General features: G+C 38.3%; 1 protein-coding gene across 4 annotated transcripts in view; it reads left to right on the top strand.

The window, feature by feature from the left end:
* The window catches only part of Spag16 (sperm associated antigen 16), an 809,062-nt gene that overhangs the window by 773,708 nt on the left and 11,580 nt on the right, over nucleotides 1–23,774 (top strand). The window contains exon 17 of one of the 4 annotated variants that reach the window (XM_040753383.1): nucleotides 4,873–4,991. The exons of the other annotated variants lie outside the window; for them this stretch is intronic. Coding sequence (XP_040609317.1) covers nucleotides 4,873–4,952 — 80 coding nt within the window. The 3' untranslated portion in view covers nucleotides 4,953–4,991. Of the gene's footprint in view, nucleotides 1–4,872; nucleotides 4,992–23,774 lie in introns of those variants that run through there. 4 annotated transcript variants of the gene reach the window in all.

Genomic DNA, 23,774 nt, shown 5'->3' with positions numbered 1-23,774 from the left:
TACTCACACAAGCACATATATGCGTACATGCACACACATATACACAAATACATGCACACATACATATACTTACACAAGCACTCACATGCATACATATACACACATATACTTAGACACACACGAATGCACAATCTTCACATACACATGTGCAAACACATACATACACACACATATTCTGTATCACACACACATTAAATCCTGATTGCAAGAAAAAATGTTCTGCTCCAGCACTCTTCCTGAAATGTTTATATTGGTCAAGTTGTAGTATTAAGGAAAAGGTCAACCTAGTGTGCTTAGTCATCCATTATTGCACTGATAGATTTTAGATATTTAGATAATTTCTTGTAGAAAGTTAGAAGCTATGTAACATCATTCCTTCATGCTTTGTGTTCCTTGTTTTTACATGTCTGAAGTTGATACTGAAACAGACAGTGGTTACTGCTGAGATATGAAGAAGGGAAAGGGGGAGAGGCCAGAATGCTATGATGTGTTTCCTCAGTTTCACACAACAGCATGTCTACAACTGGACACCCTATCATAACTAATAGTCTATTGATTTACCTGGCCATCTTCATTTAGTCTTTTTCGGTGCTGCAGACCCAGTAACACCTCTTAAGTGTTGAATGGTTCTAAAAAAAACAGGCTATTTTAAAAACAGTCACATTATGGGTGATATGTGCTTTCTTGTGATCCTCGTTCTTTAACTTTTTGCATTAAAAAGAAAGCAAAAAGATATGAAGTAAATTAATTTCTAAATATATTAAGCAGGCTTTTTCCACACTACTCCCATTTCCTAAACATTTTTTTGCAGTTTTGCCTTCCTCTCTTAAGAAAAACAGAATTGCTAGAAAAAAAGTTTCAGAGTCATTTAAAAATCATAGGACCAAAATGATGACTGCTTACCATTTGTTTCTTGATAATAATCTAGTGTTGCAGGGACATTGTCTGTGGTATCTGTGATGAAAGTCAATCCTCCCAACAGAGCAACCCAACCAGGAATCCTTTCTGTGTGTCTTTGGCTTCTGTTTAGTGCTCAGTATTATGGTTCTTGCTTGGGAACACACCCATGTAGCTATGCTCAACAGATGCAGACCACAAGATAATGGCCATCCAATAGAATACCCATCTCAATCCTCCAAATGTGAGAATGTGTCACCATACAGAGAAGGGGATTTCACAGGTGTGGCTAAAGTAGAACTCTTGAGATGAGGGATTCTCTGGATTATCTTGGGGTCTCAACATAATCAGGCAAGGGAGTCAGAGAATAGAAGGTATGTGAAGAGAGAAAAAAACATAGGAGTGATACAGGGCCACAAGATAAAGAAGGCAAGCAGCATGTGGGAACTGCTCAAGTCATGAAAATGGGTTCTGCTACAAATTTCAGGCTTTTGCTCTCCAGAGCTGTGGGAGAGCAAATTTGTGTATTTGAAGCCACCGTGTTTACGGTGATGTGTTAAAGCATGACATTAAATAAAGATTACAGGCAAACCAAATCGTAGGAATCTACTTTTGGGCTTCAAGTAGTTGGAAACTTAATTGGTTACATGGTAAAGTGGCAAGAAAGTACACTGAAGGACTAGGACATCAGATACAGGAAGAGCTGTTTCACACGTTCAATGATGTCATCACTGGTACTCCTTAGATTCTCTCCCTATCTGTGTTTTGTATTTCTGTTCTATTGGCTTCATCCTAAGAGCAATACCCTAATTTAGCAGGGAGGTTACCAGGAAGAATTGGAGTTGTACTTCTGGTTCACATTCAGCAAGCAAGAGCTCAGATGCTCATCATATTAGTTTTGAAAGACTGATCCAGGCTCATCCTGGGACCCTTCCTTAAGGACTGCCTGTGATAGGGTAGATGCTCGCACAAACCTGGGTTATGTAATGAGAGAGAAAGAGGATGCATGCCAGACAGGATACTAGCAATGCCAGTGCTGTGATTAGGAAGATGACACTCTGCCCTCAGTGTTTGGTCTAAGAAACACACTCCAGCTTCTCCTTGGCAAGGTTTCCCACTACTATGTAAAGACACTTGTATATAGAAGGAGCAGGGGCAATTAATATAATTTCACAACTCACTCTGCCAGGCCCTGGCAATTCATCTGGACTTTTCTCCACCTGGGGAATGGCAGTATGCCTAGCACCTTGGCTCATCAGACTACCCTCTGGCATACCTCACTGAACTATAGATTAGATTGACAGCAGATAGCCTCATGTGACTCACCCCAGGATGTGGCCTATTCCCTTTGAAAACTGATAACCACCATTGCTATCTATGCATCACTGCATTTCTCTTTTATTGAAATCTGTTTTCTAATATGTGTTTTACAGCTATCTGATATGATAGTTCTGAGGAAAGTCCAACCCACCTAACTCTGTAGCAGAGCAAAGTAATACATGAAGAGAGGGGCATAGAAAACTGAAATTAATGGTGTATTTAGAAGTCTGGAGTGGGCTGCACACCTTATGTGTTAAGAGAAGCTTTTTCTTTTGCTAGCCGCTTTGGTTTATCCCCTGCCAGTCGCCTGGCCTCTACCGCGCCAGCCTGGTTCTAGATCCACATGAGTCCCAAATAAACACACAAGAGGCTATATTCATTATGAAGCTGTTGGCCTTGCTTGTCTCTTACTGGCTAGCTCTGCTTTAAGTAATTACCCCATAATTGTTAATCTAAGTATGTCTCTTACCGGAGAAGTTTCCGGGCTCCTACCCGGCGTTACATGTTGACTCTCCTGTGTTTCTCCTACCCAGAATCCTCCTGGATTCCTAGCCCCACCTATCTAGATTCCTATTGGCCAGACAGTGCTTTATTAGCATAAGACTTCCCCAACACTTATGAAATATTTCATTTACTCTCCAATTCCTGGTACATTCTTTTCTATCATTTCACAGAAGAAAATACTTAAGTGTTAAGCCAGGCTTGTAAATATCAGAGTTTTAGGTTGTATGGTTCCCTTGTTCTTCCTTGGTGCTCATAGAGGCTATCAAAATGGCTGAGTAACTATGTATGTAGGGTTGACCTACCAGACTGCCCTTTCATGTGATTTCAGGCTTTTTTGGGGGGGGTTTACGAGACAGGGTTTCTCTGTATTGTTTCGGAGGGTATCGGTCCAGCCTGGCCTCGAACTCACAGAGATCTGCCTGCCTCTGCCTCCCGAGTGCTGGGATTAAAGGCGTGCACCACCACCGCCCGGCCATGATTTCAAGCCTTTTAGAAAATGTCCTACTGAGGGATAGACATCTGAGAAGAATCAAATTTGTGCAACATTTGGTTGGATTAGGGATGACAGACGGTCTCTCAAGACTGACTTCATGAGAAGGTGGCAATGTATCTAGCACCCTCTTGACACCTTTAGGCCATTGCTTCCCCAAATCAATAAAAAAGAAAACCTAAAGTGGCAACTTGATTTTTGGGTAATGGGTAACGTGTTTTGCCAAATGGGTATGCCTCCTGCTATGGTCCCAATCATTTGCAGAAGATGAACTTTAAGGAAAAAGAATTACAGCCAGGCAGTAGGTGTGCACGCCTTTAATCCAATCACTTGGGAGGCAGAGGTGGACATATCTCCGTGAGTTTGAAACCAGACTAATCTACAGAATAAGTTTTAGGGCAAACTCTTAAACTACACAAAGAAACTCTATCTTGAAAAAACCAAAGAATAAGGAATGAAAAAGAAAAGAGGAAGGAGTAGGAGGAGGAAAATGAGGAAGAAGAGAAGAAAAAGAATTACACTTTTTTTTCTATATCTTTACAGAAACAGCACACAGTTTGCCACAACCCATACATAGATTAAGGTAGGCACACACACAAAAAACAAACAAAAAACAAAAAACAGCTCAGGCTGGACTACAAGTTTCAAGAGGACAAACACTTTCATTTTATGAATAATGCATTCAAACACAGAGGGCTGACAAACGGCAAATTATTTTTGTTGTATGAGGAAATGAACTAATAAAAGGACCAACTTTGAAAGTCTACCTGTTGCTGGCCGAAGGGAAGGTAATGGCAGAGCAAGGCAATCAGATAATGGCAAAAGATGGTAAAAGATTGACAGTACAATCTGCAACAGTTGTGGACCATTTTAGTGACCTCAGTCAAGGCAGACCACACCTACAGTGCTGACCTCTGACACAGTGTGAGTTTCAGTATTGGTGTTTATGGAGTCTTTCTTACCCAATAGGCATCACATGAATTTTCAGGTTTTGCAGAATGTTAGTGTTTGAAAAGCATTTTCCAGTTGCTGGCAATCTGCAGAAAATGCCTACCACAATTTTCAGAAACACTTCTATTGAACTACTGAAGTTGCATTTTATGGAGTCCTGTGTGATTGCCTCTGATTTATTGTTCAAGAACTGTTAATAATAAGTAAGAGCTTTAATATGTAGAAAACTAGCAACAAAATTAGACTAGAAATTCTTTTTATTTTATTTTTAATGAAAAATAGAAAAGACCCTATTAGAGTCAATTTCCAGAGATAATTTGCTAGCATAGTTTGTTTAATTTATTTCTAATTTAGAGACAAACTAGCAGTTAAAGATGAGAAAATGAGATGGGTTACAAGCTCTAGGAATTCCCTAAATATCCTCTCACAGAGGTTGAAAGTCAAAATTACAGAACAGAAATGACAAATGTCACTGTGTATGTCAGCCAGTGACTATGATTTGGACATGGTCACCCCTATTTGCATCACCAGTTCCAGTGGGTGTTTTCCATGACACGAATTTATTATTGTTCTTCTCCCACATTAATGTAATTGGTTCTTGCTCTCTGGAGGAGGATTTATTAAGGCAATTTCAGTAAATAAGGGAAAAAAAGGTCCTGACTTGATACTGAATCCACTGACTGTGGGTAATTTCTCCACTCTGCCTCCAGATCCTACAGACATTGGTGTACATGGAAAAATGTCCTCTCGGCTTTACAGAAGAAGGCAGAATAGAAGCCATTCTGCTTAATAAAAAGTTCAAAGGAGCGGCATTTATCAAACAGTTGATTATCATTGTGTTTTAAAAATTATTTTGCATGTAGTAAATGTATTATGTGTACATATGTGTGTGAACACACCTGTGCTTATATATGTGAGGTCATTTCATACAGTAGACTTGGTTGCAGAAAGCCAGTTTTCAGGGAGGTTGACATCTAATACTCACCACATTATATTTGAGACAAGGTCTCTCCCTGAACCCAGAGCTCACAATTCACTGGCTGGGCAGAGAGTACTGGAAGCCCATCTGTCTTGGCCTCTCTATGCAGGAATTGAAAGCATGCACAGACACAAACAGTTTTGATGTGGGTGCTGTGGATCTGAACTCAAGTTGTCAAGCTCACATCAAAGGCATGTTACAAACTGAGCCATCCCCCTAGTCACTGTGTGTTTTAAAGCATATGAAAGACATTTTCAGGGAATTATTCAAATGAATAGACAGAGAACATACTCTTTAAAAATAGTTTAAATTCTCAGTTACTATTAAGAACATAAATGCTAAATCAAACTTTCCAACAGCTTCCAAATCAAACCAGATCTCTTGTAACTTAACAAAATCATGAACTGGTTTTCTTTTAGTAAAGTGCTTCCAACTACAAAAGAGCAGCCACACTTCCCCATGTGGGCAAAGGCTTTTTGCAGCAGAGTGCGAGACGTGAGGAGGCATACTTCCCACAGACAGTTGCCTTTCTACTGCCAACATCTTTCAGTTCTAGTAAAATATTTTCAGAATGCCCAAGAAATTACATTATTCCAGCAGATAGATGGAACATCCCATTTTCAGTGTATCTGGCACCCTTTGAAATGGGATGTAGAAATCAGAAGCATCCCATATTGACACTGTGTTCACAACTTTCATTGCTGAGTGTGGATGGAGTCAATGAAGGAAGGCAGCTTAGGATGTGCAGGTGAGGGTAGCATCAGAACCTACATCACCTCTTGGGATAACCGGGTGACCATAGGATATCTGGCTCTAAGGAATACAGCTCAAGTAATAGGAGATTCACTGCTTAATTCAAACTAATCAAAACAGAGCAAACTGAACAAAATCTGTTGGGTGTCATGTGAACATATGGCTGGATCACCTTTATTCCTGGTTAGGACCAGTTACATGGAGTGCTGCTTAACACACCACTTTGCTCTGAAAGTCAGGCTTTGCTCTGTGTCTTCAGAGAAACATTAATTCAGATCTGACTTGAGTTTGTTCCTTGGACAAAAGGTTAAGTGATCCATAAATTTATTTCCCTGAAGATTTGGAAAAAGAAAAGTAAATATCACAGTGATTTGCTAGCCAAGATCTGCAGCAACAGAATCGTCGGATATCCACCCTGTAGCCAGAGTCAGAGATGTGTGGTGAACAGAAAATAATTAAAATATTTACAGCTTGCCCTCATGAATGATGTCAATGACCAGAAAGATCAAATCCAGCAAGAAATCTGATTAATAAGGAATAGCTCTCACTTGCTGTATGTTTGACTAAGAAGTAAATTCCATTACAAATGGCAAAGAAGCATAAATCTTCCTTGCAAAATAGCTTTTTGTTAACAGAACTTCCCTGTGTAAAAATGTTCAGTATTGCTAAGCTGAAATATATGTGTTGCAAAATAGAACCTACACTTTTCATGACCTAACCTTAGATCTTGTGGGACCATATCCAGAGGCTCAACATTGGGATAATAAGAACCTTTATAACACATGACTGTTGATGCTGTGTACAGATGATTTTGTGATTATAGGTAATAGCCTTCAGATGGACATGCTTCTGTGGAGGAGGGATGCTTAAAACGATAGCGGTAGAGAGATCCTTGGAGAAGGCACTATCCTCTCTCAACCACAGTGGCTTGGTTGTTGAGAATCCATGTAGCACATGGCATGGGTCTGTGCTCACTGAAGGACTCCATATTGAAGCCTAGCCTCTTTTGCTAAATAAAGAGAATAGCGTCCTTATCCCTTTGTATCTCCAAATATTTCTCAATATGCAGCCAAAGACTAGACTTTTGCTTAGGAAGCTGTGGAGAGATATGCCAGGTGTAGAACATCCTGGAACAGAAGAGGCCCGTGAGATTGGCTTGTTTGGGCTTCTCTATCTCTTGTTGTTACTAACGCATTTCATAAAAGAACACCAAGTATCATCAAAACCAGTATTGGCTATGCCTGCTCACACACCTGGGTCTTTGCCCATACTGAAGACTATGCCCTATTTTGTCACAGGTGTCTCAGAGGTGCAATTATAGTCAATCAGAAAACTCATTGAGTTCAACACATTGTGCTTCTTCCCTGGTCCAAAGAGATGAACAAACACAATAACATGCCAGCCTTCACTGACTTGTGGTCTACTAGAAAAGACAGGCATTGTGTAAGATTGTCAAAAATAATTATCTAAGCAATTATATGTTGCATTGCACTGAGAAAGGGTATCAGAAACTATTGCAGGTTGAATAGGAAATGTCCTGTAAAGTTCATTTGTTAAGTACTTGGTTCCCAGCTGATGGTGCTACAAGGATATAAAGAGATCAGTAAGTAGGGAAGTTACTTCCATCAGTGACTTGATCTATTGATAGGATCCTTAGTCTAATACATTATTTAGAATGTGAGACATGATTGGCAGAAGTAAGTCCCAGTGACTTATCATTGAAGTGTACATTTTGATCATTACAGTTTGTGACTTTCTGCTTCCTATCTGTGATGAGATGAATAATTTGCTCTATGTAGGGATCTCTGTCACAGTGTTCTGCCCACCACTGGCCCAGAAGGATGGAGTCAGCAGACTCTGGTCTGACACTTCTTGTGCTCTGAGCCAAAATAAATCCTTCCAAAAGAATGAAATAGTTGTTTTGCTAGGTGTTTGCATCCCAGTGATGGAACATGAGCATAGAGAATGTGGAAGTATGCCATAAGAGTTCATAGGCATAGTCTGAGAGATCAAAGCATATGTCTTAGAGCCATTTAGATTATACCTTGAAGAAAAATGCTTCTAGGAATAAATCCTTTTTATTTTAATTAGAAACAAACTTGTTTTACAAGTAAATCCCAATTCCATCTCCCTCCCCTCCTCCCCTGGCCCCCAGTAACTCCCTATTCCATCCCCTTTATGATCCCCAGGGAGGGTGAGGCCTTCCATAGGGGATCTTCAAAATCTGTCATAACATTTGGAGCACAACCTAGGTCCTCTCCCCACCCCAACGTGTGTCTAGGCTGAGAGAGTATCCCTCTATGTGGATTGGGCTCCCAAAGTCCAATCGTGTACTAGGGATAAATACTGATCCACTACCAGAAGCCCCATAGATTCCCAGGCCTTCTAACTGATGTCTACAATCAGGGGGTCTGGATAAGTCCTATGCTGGTTTCCTAGCTATCAGTCTGGGGTCCATGAACTCCCCCTTGTTCAGGTCAACTGTTTCAGTGGGTTTCTACATCCTGGTCTTGACCCATTTGCTTATCACTCCTCCCTCTCTGTAACTGGATTCCAGTGTTTAGCTACAGGTGTCTGTTTCTGCTTCCATCAGTTACTGGATGAAATTTCTAGGATGGCTTATAAGGGAGTCATCAGTCTCATTATCAGAGAAGGGCCTTTAAGGTAGCCTCACCACTTTTGCTTAGATTGTTAGATGAAGGCATCCTTGTAGACATCTGGACATTTCCCTAGTGCCAGGTTTCTCTTTAAACATATAATGGCTCATCTATTATGGTATCTCTTTACTTCCCCTCCTCTGTTCTTCCTGACTCAATCTTCCTATTCCCTCATGTTCTCCTCTACCCTCCTCTTTTCCCCTTCTCTTTCCCCTAATTCTGTCTCCCCTTTCCCATGCTTTCAATTAGCTCAGGAGATCTTTTCCATTTCCCCTTCTCCGGGTACTCCTTGATTCCTAGCTTCGCTGGTGGTGCGGATTGTAGGCTGGTAATCCTTTGCTCTGAATCCAAAATGCATATATGAGTGAGTACATGCAGTGTTTGTCATTTTGTGACTGGGTTACCTCACTTAAGATAGTTTCTTCTAGTTCTATCCATTTGCCTGCAAATTTCAAGATTCCATTGTTTTTTTTCTGCTGAGTAGTATTCCATTGTGTAAATGCACCACAGTTTCTTTATCCATTCTTCAGTTGAAGGGCATCTATGTTGCTTCTAGGTTCTGACTATTACAAATAATGCTACTATAAACATAGTGGAACAGACATCCTTGTTGTATGAATGTGCATCTTTTGGGTATATGCCTAAGAGTGAAATTGTGGTAGATTGATTCCCATTTTCCTTATGAACTGCCCTACTGATTTCCAAAGTGACTGTATGAGTTGGTACTCCCACCAGCAGTGAAGCAGTGCCCCCTTTCTTCACATCCTCTCCAGCATAAACTGTCATTGTTGTCTTTTATTTTAGTCACTCTGACAGGAGCAAGATGGTACCTCAGAGTTGTTTTGATTTGCATTTTCCTGATGGCTAAGAATGTTGAGCAATTTCTTAATTGTCTTTCAGTCATTTTAGATTCCTCTATTGTCAGAAAGAATGCAAATTGACAAGTGTAGGAGGTGGCAGTGGAGGATTTTCTAGACAGACATCATTTTCATCAGAGTATATGTAACTACTAGTATGCAACTGTCATTGGGACTATTTATTGTTGATGCTCCCTTGTGGAAGGACAAGGTTAGAAGCATCATATACAGATACTGACAGGGTAATGGAAATGGGTCTTCATCTATGTAGCTATGGAAAAATTATCATTCATGATGGAGTGACACTTTTCAGATATATGGTGCCTTGGATCACCTACATACCTGTTAAGTAACCCCTCACACATGACCTAGAAGTGAGTCCAGGAAACCCATTGATTCCACTGTAGAACTTTGATAGAGTCCTACTTTGGTTTGTTCTTGGTACACTATAAGAAGGGGGACTTTTGGTTGTATCTTCCCAGAGAATAAGTTCTCCCACAACAGGTGGAGCCCACTGGCATGAAGACTAAGTGGAGATTATGTAAAACACAAGGTAGACAGTAAATCTTCAAAGATATAAAGTGATAGAAGTCTTAAAACACTCAGAATATTACATAAACAAATAAGAGAAGACTCTGGAAGACACAAGCAGAATCTGTAATGACAGTTCATGCCCTGGGCAAACTCTTGATCAACCTTATTGATAAAACAACATTTTTATATCAGCCTGTTATCACTGATGAATTACCTCTACCCTCAAGGTGAGGTATACATATTTAAGACATTGTCATTACTTTGAATTTGAACTTCTAACTTGCTAAAGATCAAATCACAACTTCCCCTTGAAACCAAGTCTATGTTCCTTCACAGATGAACCAATAAAAGACACAGACAAGTCTAAATGAAATAAACTTGATTTGGGCTACATAAGATATTGAGCCGTGAATCTCTGTGACATGCTTTGTACCAAGGCACACTATGTACCACCTATACTATATCTGTTATACATTTTCCCTTAAAGCTTCTTTTAAATAGAGAATCTTTCTCATTTTCTACTAAAATAATATCGGAACTTGTGGTCAATACTTTTTCTTAAAGTGATCTTGTGACATATCAGGTTATAGAAGGTAAACAGGACAACTAATAGGAGTATACCTCTGCCTCCAGAATGACCTTTCCTTTGGGAAAGCCTTCCCGACTTCAGCATCACACAATGTCTTACACAATGGAGGATGTTTTGAACAGTGTTCTTAAATACAAGAAGTATCTGCTTTCTCCCTCCCTACCCTACTTATACAAGAATGTCTTTAGTATTTTGGATGCCCTCCTAAGGAACACTCCTTGTTCTTCTCCAAGCAGAAGGTATGTGCCTACATGCCAGTGAGAGAGCCTGTCTTCTAAGCAGGAAAACTTTTCCATTTCCTCAGCTTATGCAATAGATCGTCCAACATGCCATCTGCTTATCCGACTTTTGAAACATATGGCTCTTCCCTCTGTCAGCAATACAAAAGAGTAACCAAAGAAGTCATGCTAAGAGAGAATAACTTGTTGTGCTCACAACCAAGGCATGACCCCTGGGTCAATGTGTAATTTAAAAGTCCTCCTCCATGGATTTCCCATCACTGGGTTTCATTTTAATGTTTATACTTTTAATATTCACAGCAAGAGACAGCCATAGAAATCCAGAGTTCACTACCAAATAGTAGTAGTAGTAGTAGTAGTAGTAGTAGTAGTAGTAGTAGGACAGTCCATTCTTAGCTACAGCAGTAGGAATCATAAGTTATTCTGTTCTCTTGGTGTGCCAGGCCTTGTCTCAGGTATTCCTTGTTTGGGACCCATAGAACAACTCTAGCACTGGGCCACCTGGGCTCAAAAACACTGACAATATGTTCATGGGAGAGTTATTTAATTTTCCATTCCTCATTTGTAAGCCAGACAAAAGATAACAATTCTCATGTTTGAGATTACTGTATGACTCATGATGCTATGTAAAAACTTAGATTAGCACACACTCAACATGTTTTCCACAGGAAGTCTCTGATACATGGGAAAACTGAGGTATGGGGAACTCCAGTTGCTACCAGTTAACTGTTCTAATCCTTGGATTCATGATCTCAACAGTGTGTCTTTACATGAGATTCAAGAGACTTTTTTATTTTTAGACTTTTTTCTCTTCTTATTAAAATTGTCTATCAACAAGGAGATTCAGATGTGGAAATTCAATAGTGAAGTCATTGCCTAAAATCTGTTGATTGCCGTGCTTTCCCTTTTCTCCTCATCTCTATTTTCTTCTACTTGTAATTTGTAATAATCACTTCATAAAATAACACCAAAAGAAGAGGAGCAATAAACACTGTTCAAGAACATTTTCCACTGTAGAGAGGAAATGCTAGCTAGCTATGGAGAACAGTTTTCCAAAGGAAAATTTTATTGTAACAGTGACCACTGAAAAATGAAAATACTAAGTATGAACATGAATCATAGAGAGCTAATTTTATTAGGTTCCTGACCTCTACTCACTCTCTCTAGTCATAGAGAGTGCCCTGCTCTGAAACTAAGCATTTTAACTCCTACAAACAAGTCAAACTACTTCACAGATCTATATGTTTCTAAATACCACTTCTTTTTTACCAAAAAATCTCTATTTTTCCTCTTGAAACTCACTTATTATTTAAAAAATAGCTTAAGCATAATATGTTTATGATACAAGCATTATCTGACTCCAAGTCATTTAGTAATCTACCCTCTTCCATCTTATCATGATGTCATGTAACACCTGAGGAACTTTAGCAACTCACTCGTTTGTTCTTTTAATAGATTTCCATACAGGTTCTCATGCCTGATTCTGCATTAAACTGGGATTGCTGTGTATGTATTGTTTTCTATTTTAAAAATGTTTTACTCACCAGAAACCTAACATAAAACAGATATATTATTTCTGGTTGAAGGAAGGAGTTGACTAAATAACACTATCCTGTAGTTTATATTTTACTTTTTTAAACAAAAATAATAGCATTGCAGTTTGCACCTCCTCTTCTGTCACCACTTTAAATACCTTATGGCTGTTTCAAAAACCAACAATCCCATCTTTAGAACCAATAATTTTCTGGCACTTAGTAAACATAGAAGCCTACATGCTGTGTTTCAAGGAGTGGCTGTTTTAACTTCCCCAAGTAGTAAAAGGACATGTTGCTATGTTTATAATATATTAAAATGCCACCATTATCTTCATATACTTTTTTCCTGTTGAAAAAGATTCACATTAGTGGAAATGCTAGAACAAAAAGAATGCATGTGTTCCAGATCTACCTGCCTGGAGCTCAGGAACAGATCCCGCTCTGAGGAAATATAAGGTATAAAACATCAGGGATCATCATTCAGAAAAGTAAAAATAAAATTGTTAACATAAAATTGTTAGGACCTTTATTTCTCAGGTACATGAAGGTGCCGACAAAAAAAGATGAATCAGCCTAAATTTATGGTAAAGCTGCCAAGTCCATTATTTATTGTTAAAAAAGAAAATACTTAAGCTAAAAAAATACATATAAAGTTCAAGGGTGCCTGGACTAGAGTATGTAATCAAGACCAGCCCCGGCAGCTTATGAAGACTCTGTTTCAAAATGAAAAGAAAAACATGGAGGAATACTTTGGGGAAAGGAGGAATCCATTTGTGTGTGTGTGTGTGTGTGTGTGTGTGTGTGTGTGTGTATGATTAGGTTCATGGAAAATGACAAAGCCTTCCTCCCAGTATGATTGTGACTGTTGACCAGTGTGTACAGAGAATGTACACTGTAGCTGCCCCCACCCCATGATTATGGGCGAAAGAGGGTTTCCCCTACAGAGGCTGCTCCTACTGCTTCTACTGAGATTAATTTAACTTTCTTCCTGGTTCAGCTGTGTACTGTAAAGACTGCTCCCCTTTTCAGCCCCACCTCCTTGTTTATCTGTATATAATAATCCCACCTCCCTGTGTGGATATATATAATAAACACACTGAGCTTTCAGGGTGCAGCAGCATCTCCATATGAGTGAGAACATCAATTCAGTCTCAGCTTTTTTTTTGCATGTACATGTCTGCATGTATACATGTACCTGACATTTCTCCATTTTCTTGTCACCCTTAGTCAGGGTTCTGGTACTGTAGGTGTACATGTCACCACAGGATACAGATCAGTGGACTGGTATATGTAAGTTGGATTCAATGTTCAGTGCAGAAGAGAGAGAAAGAGAGAGAAGAGAGAGGGAAGGAGGGAGGAAAGGAGGGAGGATGGATGGAAGGAAGGAAGGAAGGAAGGAAGGAAGGAAATGATGGATATAATCTACATACTTTCTTTTAAATTGTGACTAGAAAGAGCACTTGTTACTCTTTCAGAGGAAACAAGTTGCAGCTCACAGCTCTCTGTAACTCCATGTCCAGGGAAATCAACCCCTCCTCTTCTGTCCTCTGGGTACACTAAGCACACACATAGTACACAGGCATACATGCAGTCAAAACACTCATACACAAAAATAAAAATGAATAAATCTAAAACCAGTTTTAAAAACTTAAATGCTCATGGAGTTTCTGTCCTGCCTGGTCCCCCTAGCCTTCAGTCCCAAATAAATGCACAGAGGCTTATATTAATTATAAACTGTTAGGCTGGGGATCATTTCTATTAATCTATGAATCTCCACTTTGTCTTGGTTTACTGGTAATGCTCCAGTATGTTATTCCTTTGACAGCTACATGGCTTCTATCTGCATGCTTCTCTCTGTGTCCTCTCCCCAGAATTCTCCTTGACTGGTAGCCCAACCTATACTTCCTGCCTTGCTACTGGTCAATCAGTGTTTTATTCATCAACCAATAAGGGAAACATATATTCACAGCATACTGCATGACATCCCCGACCACTTAAGGCTCCATGTATTGTGTATATGCTTTTCTAAACAAACGAAACAACTAGCAGGCTGATAGAAACTAAATTATTAACATCAGTCCTATCAAATTACATTTCAACCCAGGGTAAGATTAAGTAACATAAGGTATATGCATGTGTGCAATCATCATTGTTATTTTAGATATTTTTCTCCAAGTTCCTGGCTATAATGTGTTACTTTATAATTTCAAATGCTGAAATAAACTTTGAGTGGCAAACAGCACTATGACTACAGTCAAAGAAGTAGTTCTCTGCTAAGTCCATGCTGTCCCAAGGTGACTGTGACTGTACCGTGTACACCAATTTTAGAAGTTCTGTTATATTTGCTACAAAATTAGCCACATTCTGTTTTTGAGAGCAGCGCCTGTATTAATAGTCTGCTCCCCAGGCCTCTCATAAACACATGCCTCTCCTGGAGGAGGTAAGCAGACAAATCACAAAGGCTCAATGACCTACCAATAGGATGCCAGAAAATGTCTCTGGTGAATAAAAGACTGCCCAGTATATCACACTGAAATTACTTAAATCAATCGCTTTTTGAAACCAAGAGAGATAGTCCTCTGTAGATAAGACAAACTTAAGATGGATATAGAGGCATATGTGACCCACAAGAGTAGAATATAATCAAGACCAGTCAAGTTTAGAAATATATATACTTCCATGCGGCAGCCATTCACTGTGGCAAAAGAAAATACATGTTTCTAAAGAGCTTATAATAAAGAAAAATTAAGGTAAAGTCATACCAGAAAAAAATAATGCTTTTTAAATTAGCTGCTTCAATCAAAAGTTATACCACCTGACCTGGGTGATTCATTTATGCAATAACATTTTCCAGCATGAGACTTATTTCTTTATCAAGGCTGTGGTTCCAAATGGCAGGGTTTCACTGCAGTCTGAGGCCAGTGATTACACTACATGTGATGGTCCTCCTTGCTCCTCTCTGAACATGAAAGTAGATTCCTCTCCCAGGTGTTCTGACAGGCAGATATTAAGAAGCAGCATGTGTCAGGAGACATAGGAAATCACCTGGCCTTTTTGACAGGTTTTATGGTAGGATGTCTGTTTTGTCAGGGCAGTGGATATGACAAACCTGAAAGGTGACAGTAATAGGAGTGTTTAGGTATGAGAGCAAACTGAATAGAGACGCTGCTGTTGACAATAATGTGCTTCTGCTAAAAGAGGAATATTTGCTTGTGCTTTACCCTAGGGGGGAAACCCCCCTGTCTTTTAGGCATGTTTTACATATTTTCTAAATCTCTCTAAAACATCTTTTAGTTATTGGCAGAGCCAAAGACTAAACTGCCAGTCACATAGTTGCTTCTGTATTTGGTACCTCTGAGTATCTGGCCATTGCCATTCTTGATTCAGTCAGAGCAGCAAGTTGTATAGAACTTACACAGAAATTTGAAGTGACTGTGAGATGACTGTCTATTCTCTGGAGTTTGTTTCTCATTAACCTTAGCACCAAAGTTCAAGAATGGTCATTGTTCCACTGTTTACAATCCAAGTAATATGTGCAGGGTGCATTACATGCCATCTAAAACCAACCATGCCATTAGTATGTACCACACATAAAATGTGTGGAACAATATAATCTTCCTTTCCACAAATAAATATAAATTTTATATTTGTTATACTGCTATAGATATTCAAGTTAATTACAGAGTCTATCTCTCACCTCCAGCCATGGCCTACTTCCTAGTTATTTGAACTATAGATATATTATACTCTAACTCTGTATGCATGCTCAGTGGTAGAGCATTTGAGAAAATGAACTGCCAGTTGTGAATTGATGCTAAATGAAAGGGTAGGCTTTTAAAAAGAGTCCTTTTCACTCGTGGGCTTTAATACTCATCTAATTATAATGATTTCAAATTCTCTCAAGGCTAAAATTAAACTTGGCTTCCTGGATAGCCAAACAAGTGACTATTCTTCTATACCACCCAGTTCCCATTTTATCTTAAGCTTAATTTGAACATAAACTGGTTAAAAAACAGTCATATTCTGAATGCCGAATTGGATACTGCTTAAAAAATTATAAACTGAGGGACCAGTTAAAGTTCAGCACCATCCAATTACATCCATAATAAAGCATAGATAACTCCCTCCCTGATGAAGTGAGAGAGGAAGTTGGTGTTAGGGAATAGAAGATTGGTTCTCTCTAGGAGTGTTGGTCACGATGCTGATGTCCAACTGAGTGGACTACATGGAGCCAAAGGGAAAGTTACCAAAATCACAGTTGCAGAGGAAGAGCCAGAACAGAGTCAAAACCAGATCCAAAGTTGAGCTGCTGAGCTGTTGAAGGGTTGCCAAAAGAGACAAACTGATGCATAACACTGATGGGCAGTGGGGTTGGGGATTGTTTTTCTTTTTCATGAGAAAAAAAGAGGCTTGAAGCAAGTGCGTAGGAACCTCCAGCTAGTTTGAGGAGACAATCTGATCAGAAACTGGTGACCTTGGACAAACATAGATTCTGAGAATGCTTACAGGGTATTTCAGACACTATTATTACACAAGAGATGCATGTTGTTTAGACTGTTGACCAAATTTCCTGCATGTAAATCTTGACCATGCTACTTCCTAGCTGTATGACACAAGACAATTAATTTCTTGCTATACAGCTTTAATTTCCACATTTCTATGTAATTCAGAATATTATAAGGATTATTTAGAGGCACAAACTGATTGTTGAATGTAATACGGAGAGTGTAAAGGCTAAAAAAATATTTGGTGCTATTTTTTCATTCAAATGCATATTTCTTAGCGTCTTGTTAAATAATTTTGACAGTACAAATCATAAAACATAGATTTCTTATGTTATTGAACAGAGTATAGGTAAGAATATTTGTACAATTTATCAATCAAAATGTAAATTGCATATTGAAGAATGTGATAAATGTGAGAGATGAAATGCTAAATGCTCAACACAGCTAGCTAAATAGATTCAAATTGGATCACCGGGAATGGACCTATATAGAAAGAGAAAATTTTAGGAAAGAAATTCCTTTTTATAATAGACCTTAGAGATTTTGGGATCTCTTAGGTAGTATCATGCATTTCCTCAGTAGGACTTAAAATATACTTGAATATAAATACCTTGTTAAAAACAGTTTTAAGTGGAAGACCTAGTTCAGTAGGTGAAGCACTTGCATTGAAGGCACAAGAACCTGAGCTCAATTCTCAGAACCTGCTTTTTACCTGTGTGTGGTGATACGTTTGTAATCTCAGGATTGAGGAACCAGGGATAGGCAGAGCGCTGGGGCTATGTGGTCACCCAACCTCAGCTGGTTGGCCAACTCAAGTCAGTGAGAGACCCTGTCTCAAAAATACAAAGGAAAACAGCATCTCAAAACAATGCCTGGGGTTATCATCTAGCCTCAACTGGCATGTGTACACATGCGCATGTATGCTGTGCACACACTTGTGCTTGCACACACAAAAGAAGCAGTCTCGAATCTCCTTTTGAAACTTAGTTGACTATGCTGTCATGACTTTCAAGCAGTTGATGAAAAGATAATACCTATCTGGGATAAGGGTTATAAACTCCTTCACAGGTATCCCCTCCTCTGACAAGTAGATTCTGGAGGAAGTATGCCAGATTTGAGTCTGCTTTGCCATATGCTGTCTATAATTAGGTGGAAAAGTTTGGTTTAATGATGTATAAAATTGAGTCTTAAAGGTTACTTTTTTTTCTAGACTGGTTTATAGAAGAATAGCATAAAAAATAAGATACCAGATGAACTAGGTATATAATAGGAAATAGTATTTCAGAAAAGAACAAAGTATTTTATAAATATTCTTAGTAAAGTGTCTGAGTAATCATGTGATACATGAATTATATGCATATCAATTAAAACCATTTAAGTCAAAATATGCAGGTTCTTTATGTATAATACTAAAGCTGATCCCTGTGGGTATTGTGAAGTACTTCTCATATAGTAGAAACTAAAATGGTTTTAGACTACCACATTATGTCCAATCCTCATGGAGAATATTTATGATACTGATTAATGCCTGAAAGAAAAGAAATATATCAAGCTTAAAATTTGTTCCTAAAAAAGTTTTGAAAGATTACTGTGGTACGATTTCAAAGAGAATCCAAATTATTGAGGGTTTTAAGATTTACTTATTTGAGTGTATGTAGGTATGTGTCGGTTTATACATGTGTGGGTAAACACCACACCTGTCTGTGCACACAGAGGCCAGGCAAGAGTGATGAGCATTTTCATCATTCTCTAGCTACTCTTGTGAGGCAGGGTCTCTACTGAAAACTTGAACTCACATCCTTTTACCTTGCAAAGCTTGAAGTTACCAAGCAGTGGTGATCCTCCTGTCTCTGAACATGGGAGTTGGAATTCAGCCATTGTGTTGGAATGCTGCGATACAGTCTGTCTTCAGCATTTCAAGGCGTTGCTCTTAACTGCCAATTTCTTCAGTTCCCAGATTATTTCTAATGTTGACTTAGTGTTTATTGTTGTTTGGTGTGTTTTTGTTTTGTTTTTATGGGATCCCTCTCTTGACCTAGGAGGAATACCATTAGGAATATGTGATCAGTGTAAAGCAGATGGTAGAACTATCTTTTGTATTTGAAAAACACCATTGACCAATCCAAACAGTATGAGCCAGGGATTTCATTTACCTGTTACATTTTCAATCTGTCTTCAGTTATCATAGATAACCATATTTTTAATAACAGTAATTGTAGTAATTTACTTTCTGTATTATAATCCTCCCTCTTCCTCCTGTCTTCTCTTTCTCTTCTTTCTTCCATTCCATTCAGTATCCTCTTCCTTTCTCCTTCCTTTCCCCCCTCCCCTCCTGCTCCCTCCTTGTCTCTGTGCCTCTGCTTCTTCCTTTGCTCCTATCTGTCAGGCAGAGCTGAACAGTGGTGCTTTTAAGAATCTGGTAGTTTGTTCAATAGGAAAAAAGAGATGAGGATAAAGGGAAGACCCCCCTCCCCCAAAAGACAGCAAAGTTCATCATTTCACAGCATGTTAATGTAGGCAACTGGGACAATCAGACAAGGAAAAATACCATCCTGATGTAAGTAGCTATAGTGTGCTAAAGGGGACTGATTTGGTTTTTGATTTTGCTTTATTAAATCAGCAGCACTAATGATGGTACAGCGCAATCAGCAACTTCTGGAACTTCGTGCAACACTTAAGTTGGTGTATTGCTGTTGACCATTTGCCAATACTGAAATCCTTAAAATGCCTCATCATGTAAAAAGTATGTATCTATGTTAAAGAAATAATTATTAATATGTGTAAAGGCATAAGCTTCAGCCTTATATATAAGTAAAATCTGGGCATGAACTACTGATCCAATAGAAATATCAGTACGTTAATGCTGTGATCATGAGAACTATGATCGTATGGAAGACATATAAAGGCATGAATAAAAAGGAAACTATAGATGGGGGAAAATCTGGCAGTTTGAGATATTGTGTGTGGTTGATTTCTTAATATCAGCATTGCTTATAACCTACATTGTGTGCCAATTTGAGTATTTTATTATTTTAAATATTATTATATGGCTAACAATTTAAAAAGTTATTATTTTGGATGCAGATTAGAATTATGTACAAGTGTATATAATTATATACAAGTGTATATATCTTTAAGACTACACTGAGCATTTAAAATCGTGGCATCCTAAGACTATAAGCGATATAGGTTTTTAAATTATAATTGAAAATGAGCTGTTAACTTCACTTTGATTTCACTTTTGTTTTTAAGATTTCATTTTTTAGAACCATTTTAGGTTCATAGCAGAACTAAGAAGATTCAGGACTTTGCCCTGCATCTCCTATCCTTGCACATGCAGAGCCCCCACGCCCAGTCATTAACATCCTCTATCAGATGTTAGAACTCATGAGCCCACTAGCACATCATTATCATCCAAAACTTACGTTTTCCTCAGTGTGTTGTATTTTGTTGGTTCAACAGAATGTTGTGTCTGCACCATTATATTGTCATATAGAAGTTTTTATTATTGTTTTACTACTCTAAAGATTCTCTGTGTTCTACCTGTTCATCCTCCCATTCCAACAGCTACCAGTCACCATCTCCGAAGTTTTGTCTTTCCCAGCATGTCATATAGTTGGAGTCAACTAAACCATAGCACTCTTTAAAGTGTTCTTTCAGTTAGTAACATACGTTTGAGTTTCTCCTATATCTTTTTGTGGCTCCGTAACCCATTACATTTTAGGACTGAAGAATATTTGGTTGTTCTAATCTATCAGAGTTTATTTACTTTGTCACTTACTGAGGACATATTGGATGCTTCCAGGTTTAGCAATGTGACTAAAGCTTTTCTACACATCTTTGATTTGGTTTCTGTGTGTGTGTGTGTGTGTGTGTGTGTGTGTGTGTGTGTTTACACGAGTGCCCGTGAGCACATGCACATTTATTTACATATTTTTAGCTCTGCTAAATAAATTTCAAGAGATACAATGATAGGATACATATTGTAAAGAGTATGTTTTACTTACTTACACAAGAAACTACCAGAACTGCTCTCCAGAATAAATGTGCCACGCTGCACTCCTTTCAATGCTGACTGGGAACCTATTCATGCTTCAAATCCTTCCCACTGTCTGCTGTTGTCCATATCTTCATTTAGGGCTATCCTTATAAGTGTGCAGTACTACCACACTGTTACCCATTTTTGCATTTTCTGCCTGACACATGACACACAATGTAATCTCAAACATTTATTTATCATGTTCATGCTCTGTTTAATGATGTGCCTGATAATGTACACACTCCAGTTCAATCAGGTCATTTGTTGTTATCTTACTCTACTTTAGAGTTTTGTGTTTTCTATCTAGATTAACCTTTATCATGCATACCTTTTACAGATATTCTCACTGTGGCTCCTTTGCAAAGCAGAAGTTTTTAACTTTAACCCAGACATGTTTACATACTTAATATTTAACATTTATGATAACAGCATTTGCCTCTATGTGTTAGCACAATTATTGCAATGAACTGTTGATATACCTATTCTAGAGACCTCTGAACATCTCTGATGATTATGAAACATTTTAGCTGTACATGTAAGAAATGACCATATGATAATATAACAATGTTTACCTTATCATAAGGGTAATATTTCTGAAACATTCCAAGAGAGGTTCTCACTGTGTATCCCTGGTTGGCTTACATCTTTCTATGTAGACCAGCCTAGCCTTGAACACACAGAAGTTCATCTGCCACTCCCTCCCAAGTGCAGAGTATAAAGGTGTGTGACACCAGGCCAACCACTTTTAATGTCCCTTGTTATTAAACAAGCATGTATAAATGTGGGAAAATTAATGTAATATATTCATCTGCTCATCTCTCAGATTCAGTAACCATCAATATCTGGCTAGTCATGGTTCACTGATTCCTTCCTCTGACATTTTCATGTTTTTTTTCAATTTCTGAAAACATATTCCAAAGAATATATTTTAAAGTCTCATGCCAATTTTAGCAAAATAATGTAGTTTTTTTCCAAGATAACAACTTCACAAAATCAGTGCAATCTTGTTGCATATATTTTGAGTGGCCTAGTTTAGAATTTTTTGCAATTCATTTTTTCCCACCCTACATTCCAAAAAACCACATTAAGATCTTATGAAGGTGTGCAGATTTCCCAATGAAATGTAAACTATGCCAACTATGATCGAATAGCCCTTAAAGAGAGCTTTCTTGAATTTTTGCCTAGGCATACAAGAATTATTAAGATAGAGTTACAGAACTATAACTATGCTGTATATTCCAATTGCAGAGACAATGACTCTTTTCATTGAATTTAATAAATAAAAGAACTTGCTAGGATCATGTTTCTCTGGGCTTGCTATATAAGGGCCCAGTTGTGTTAATAAGCATTCATATGGAGATAATGCAGAAAGGCCTGGGTTTGTGGAATAGCTTCCTTATTTGCCCTTAGATTGACACTAACATGATGTTCAAGCTCTTTTTTTTCCTCTGCTATTTTAATCCCCCCTTTTACATCCTGTCACCTCATAATTTCATTAAGACACCCCAAATATTGTTCATCTAGTAAAACAATTATGCTGATTACTTGACAAGTCTCTTTTAGGAGAGAGGAGGCTTGCATGAGACAAATCACTAAGAAAAGATCACAGCAGGAAAATCATTATTTTAAAGACCTCAAATGCAGACATTTCCTGATACAAAAACTGACTTTGAACTGATTATCTAAAGCTAATATGATTAACTTCAATTGTTGATTCTTCCTAAAACTGCAGCATTTTTAATTCAATCTGACAATATTTTATGTGATAGACACTCAACCACACCCTTCTATTCATCAGATATCATAATCAACCAATGATTAACATGTAACTGAAGTAATATATTAGGAACATTTACCAATATGAATCTGCTTATAAATAGAGGTACTCTTTCATGGGCTTTGAACTTGAGAAGCTATGAGTCTGTCCTGCCGGGATGAACATATAGAGAAAACCTGACTAAAAGTCAGTTCAACCTAGATGGCAGAGCTGAGAGACAGAGTGGGAACACTTATGGTGGTATTCTAACCACTGATGCTCAATTAACACATTTTAAACCATTTGCTTCTTTGCTATGTTGGGTAGATTTTCTTTCGTTTGCATCTGAAAAGGTCCCAATATTTTCTCTATTTAAACAAGTCAAATTACTGTCTCTATGAGCTTTGTCAAGGTTCCACTTCATGCACAAACCTAAATCCTGTCTGCCTCATTACTCGATCCAAGTACTCACCAGTGTCTCCATTCTACAATTGTCCATTGACTTTTAGCAGAAGCCTCTTGACCCATGCAGTATGGCAGATTAAGGGACTGAGATGAGAGGGTGTAGTGGAGAAACACTGAATGAAAATAAAGTATCCACATGTTTCTTTAAAGTTTGTATGAGGTGCATAGACAGACCAAAATCATACAGCGCTGAAGGTTAATTCAGATTTCCAGAGATGGGTTCACAGAACTGGAAGTAAAGATGTGTTCATTTCTCACATCATGTAGCAATCAAATTAGCTCAACATTCTGTCATAGCTTTCAATTTCCTTCAGTCTGTTAGAAAGAGAAGACACTGACTCTATAATCTTGAAGATATTGCATCACATCCCTATGATTCAGTACATTTGTCTGTGACACAAAAATGATGCTCTTATCAGATATGACTATGGGATAATACATAATACAAAAGCGTCCTCATCTCCTTCCTGTGGCCATGATAAAATGTCCTGACATAAAGCAAATTGGGAACAAACGGTTCTTTCACATCCCAGTTGCAGGTTACAGTCTGTCATTGCCTGAACATCCAGGTGGCAGGAACTTGAAGCAGCTGGTCAACATATCCTCACTCAAGGGTGAAGAGAAAACAAATGCACCCTTGCCTACTTCCTAGTTCACTTTCTCTACTCTTATACCATTCATAACCCAAACCCAGGAAATAGTGT

This window comes from Mesocricetus auratus, unplaced genomic scaffold, assembly GCF_017639785.1.
Source record: "Mesocricetus auratus isolate SY011 unplaced genomic scaffold, BCM_Maur_2.0 Super-Scaffold_100010, whole genome shotgun sequence".
NCBI lineage: Eukaryota > Metazoa > Chordata > Mammalia > Rodentia > Cricetidae > Mesocricetus > Mesocricetus auratus.
Note: the sequence above shows the minus strand (reverse complement) of the source record. Positions and strands in the feature narration are given on the sequence as shown.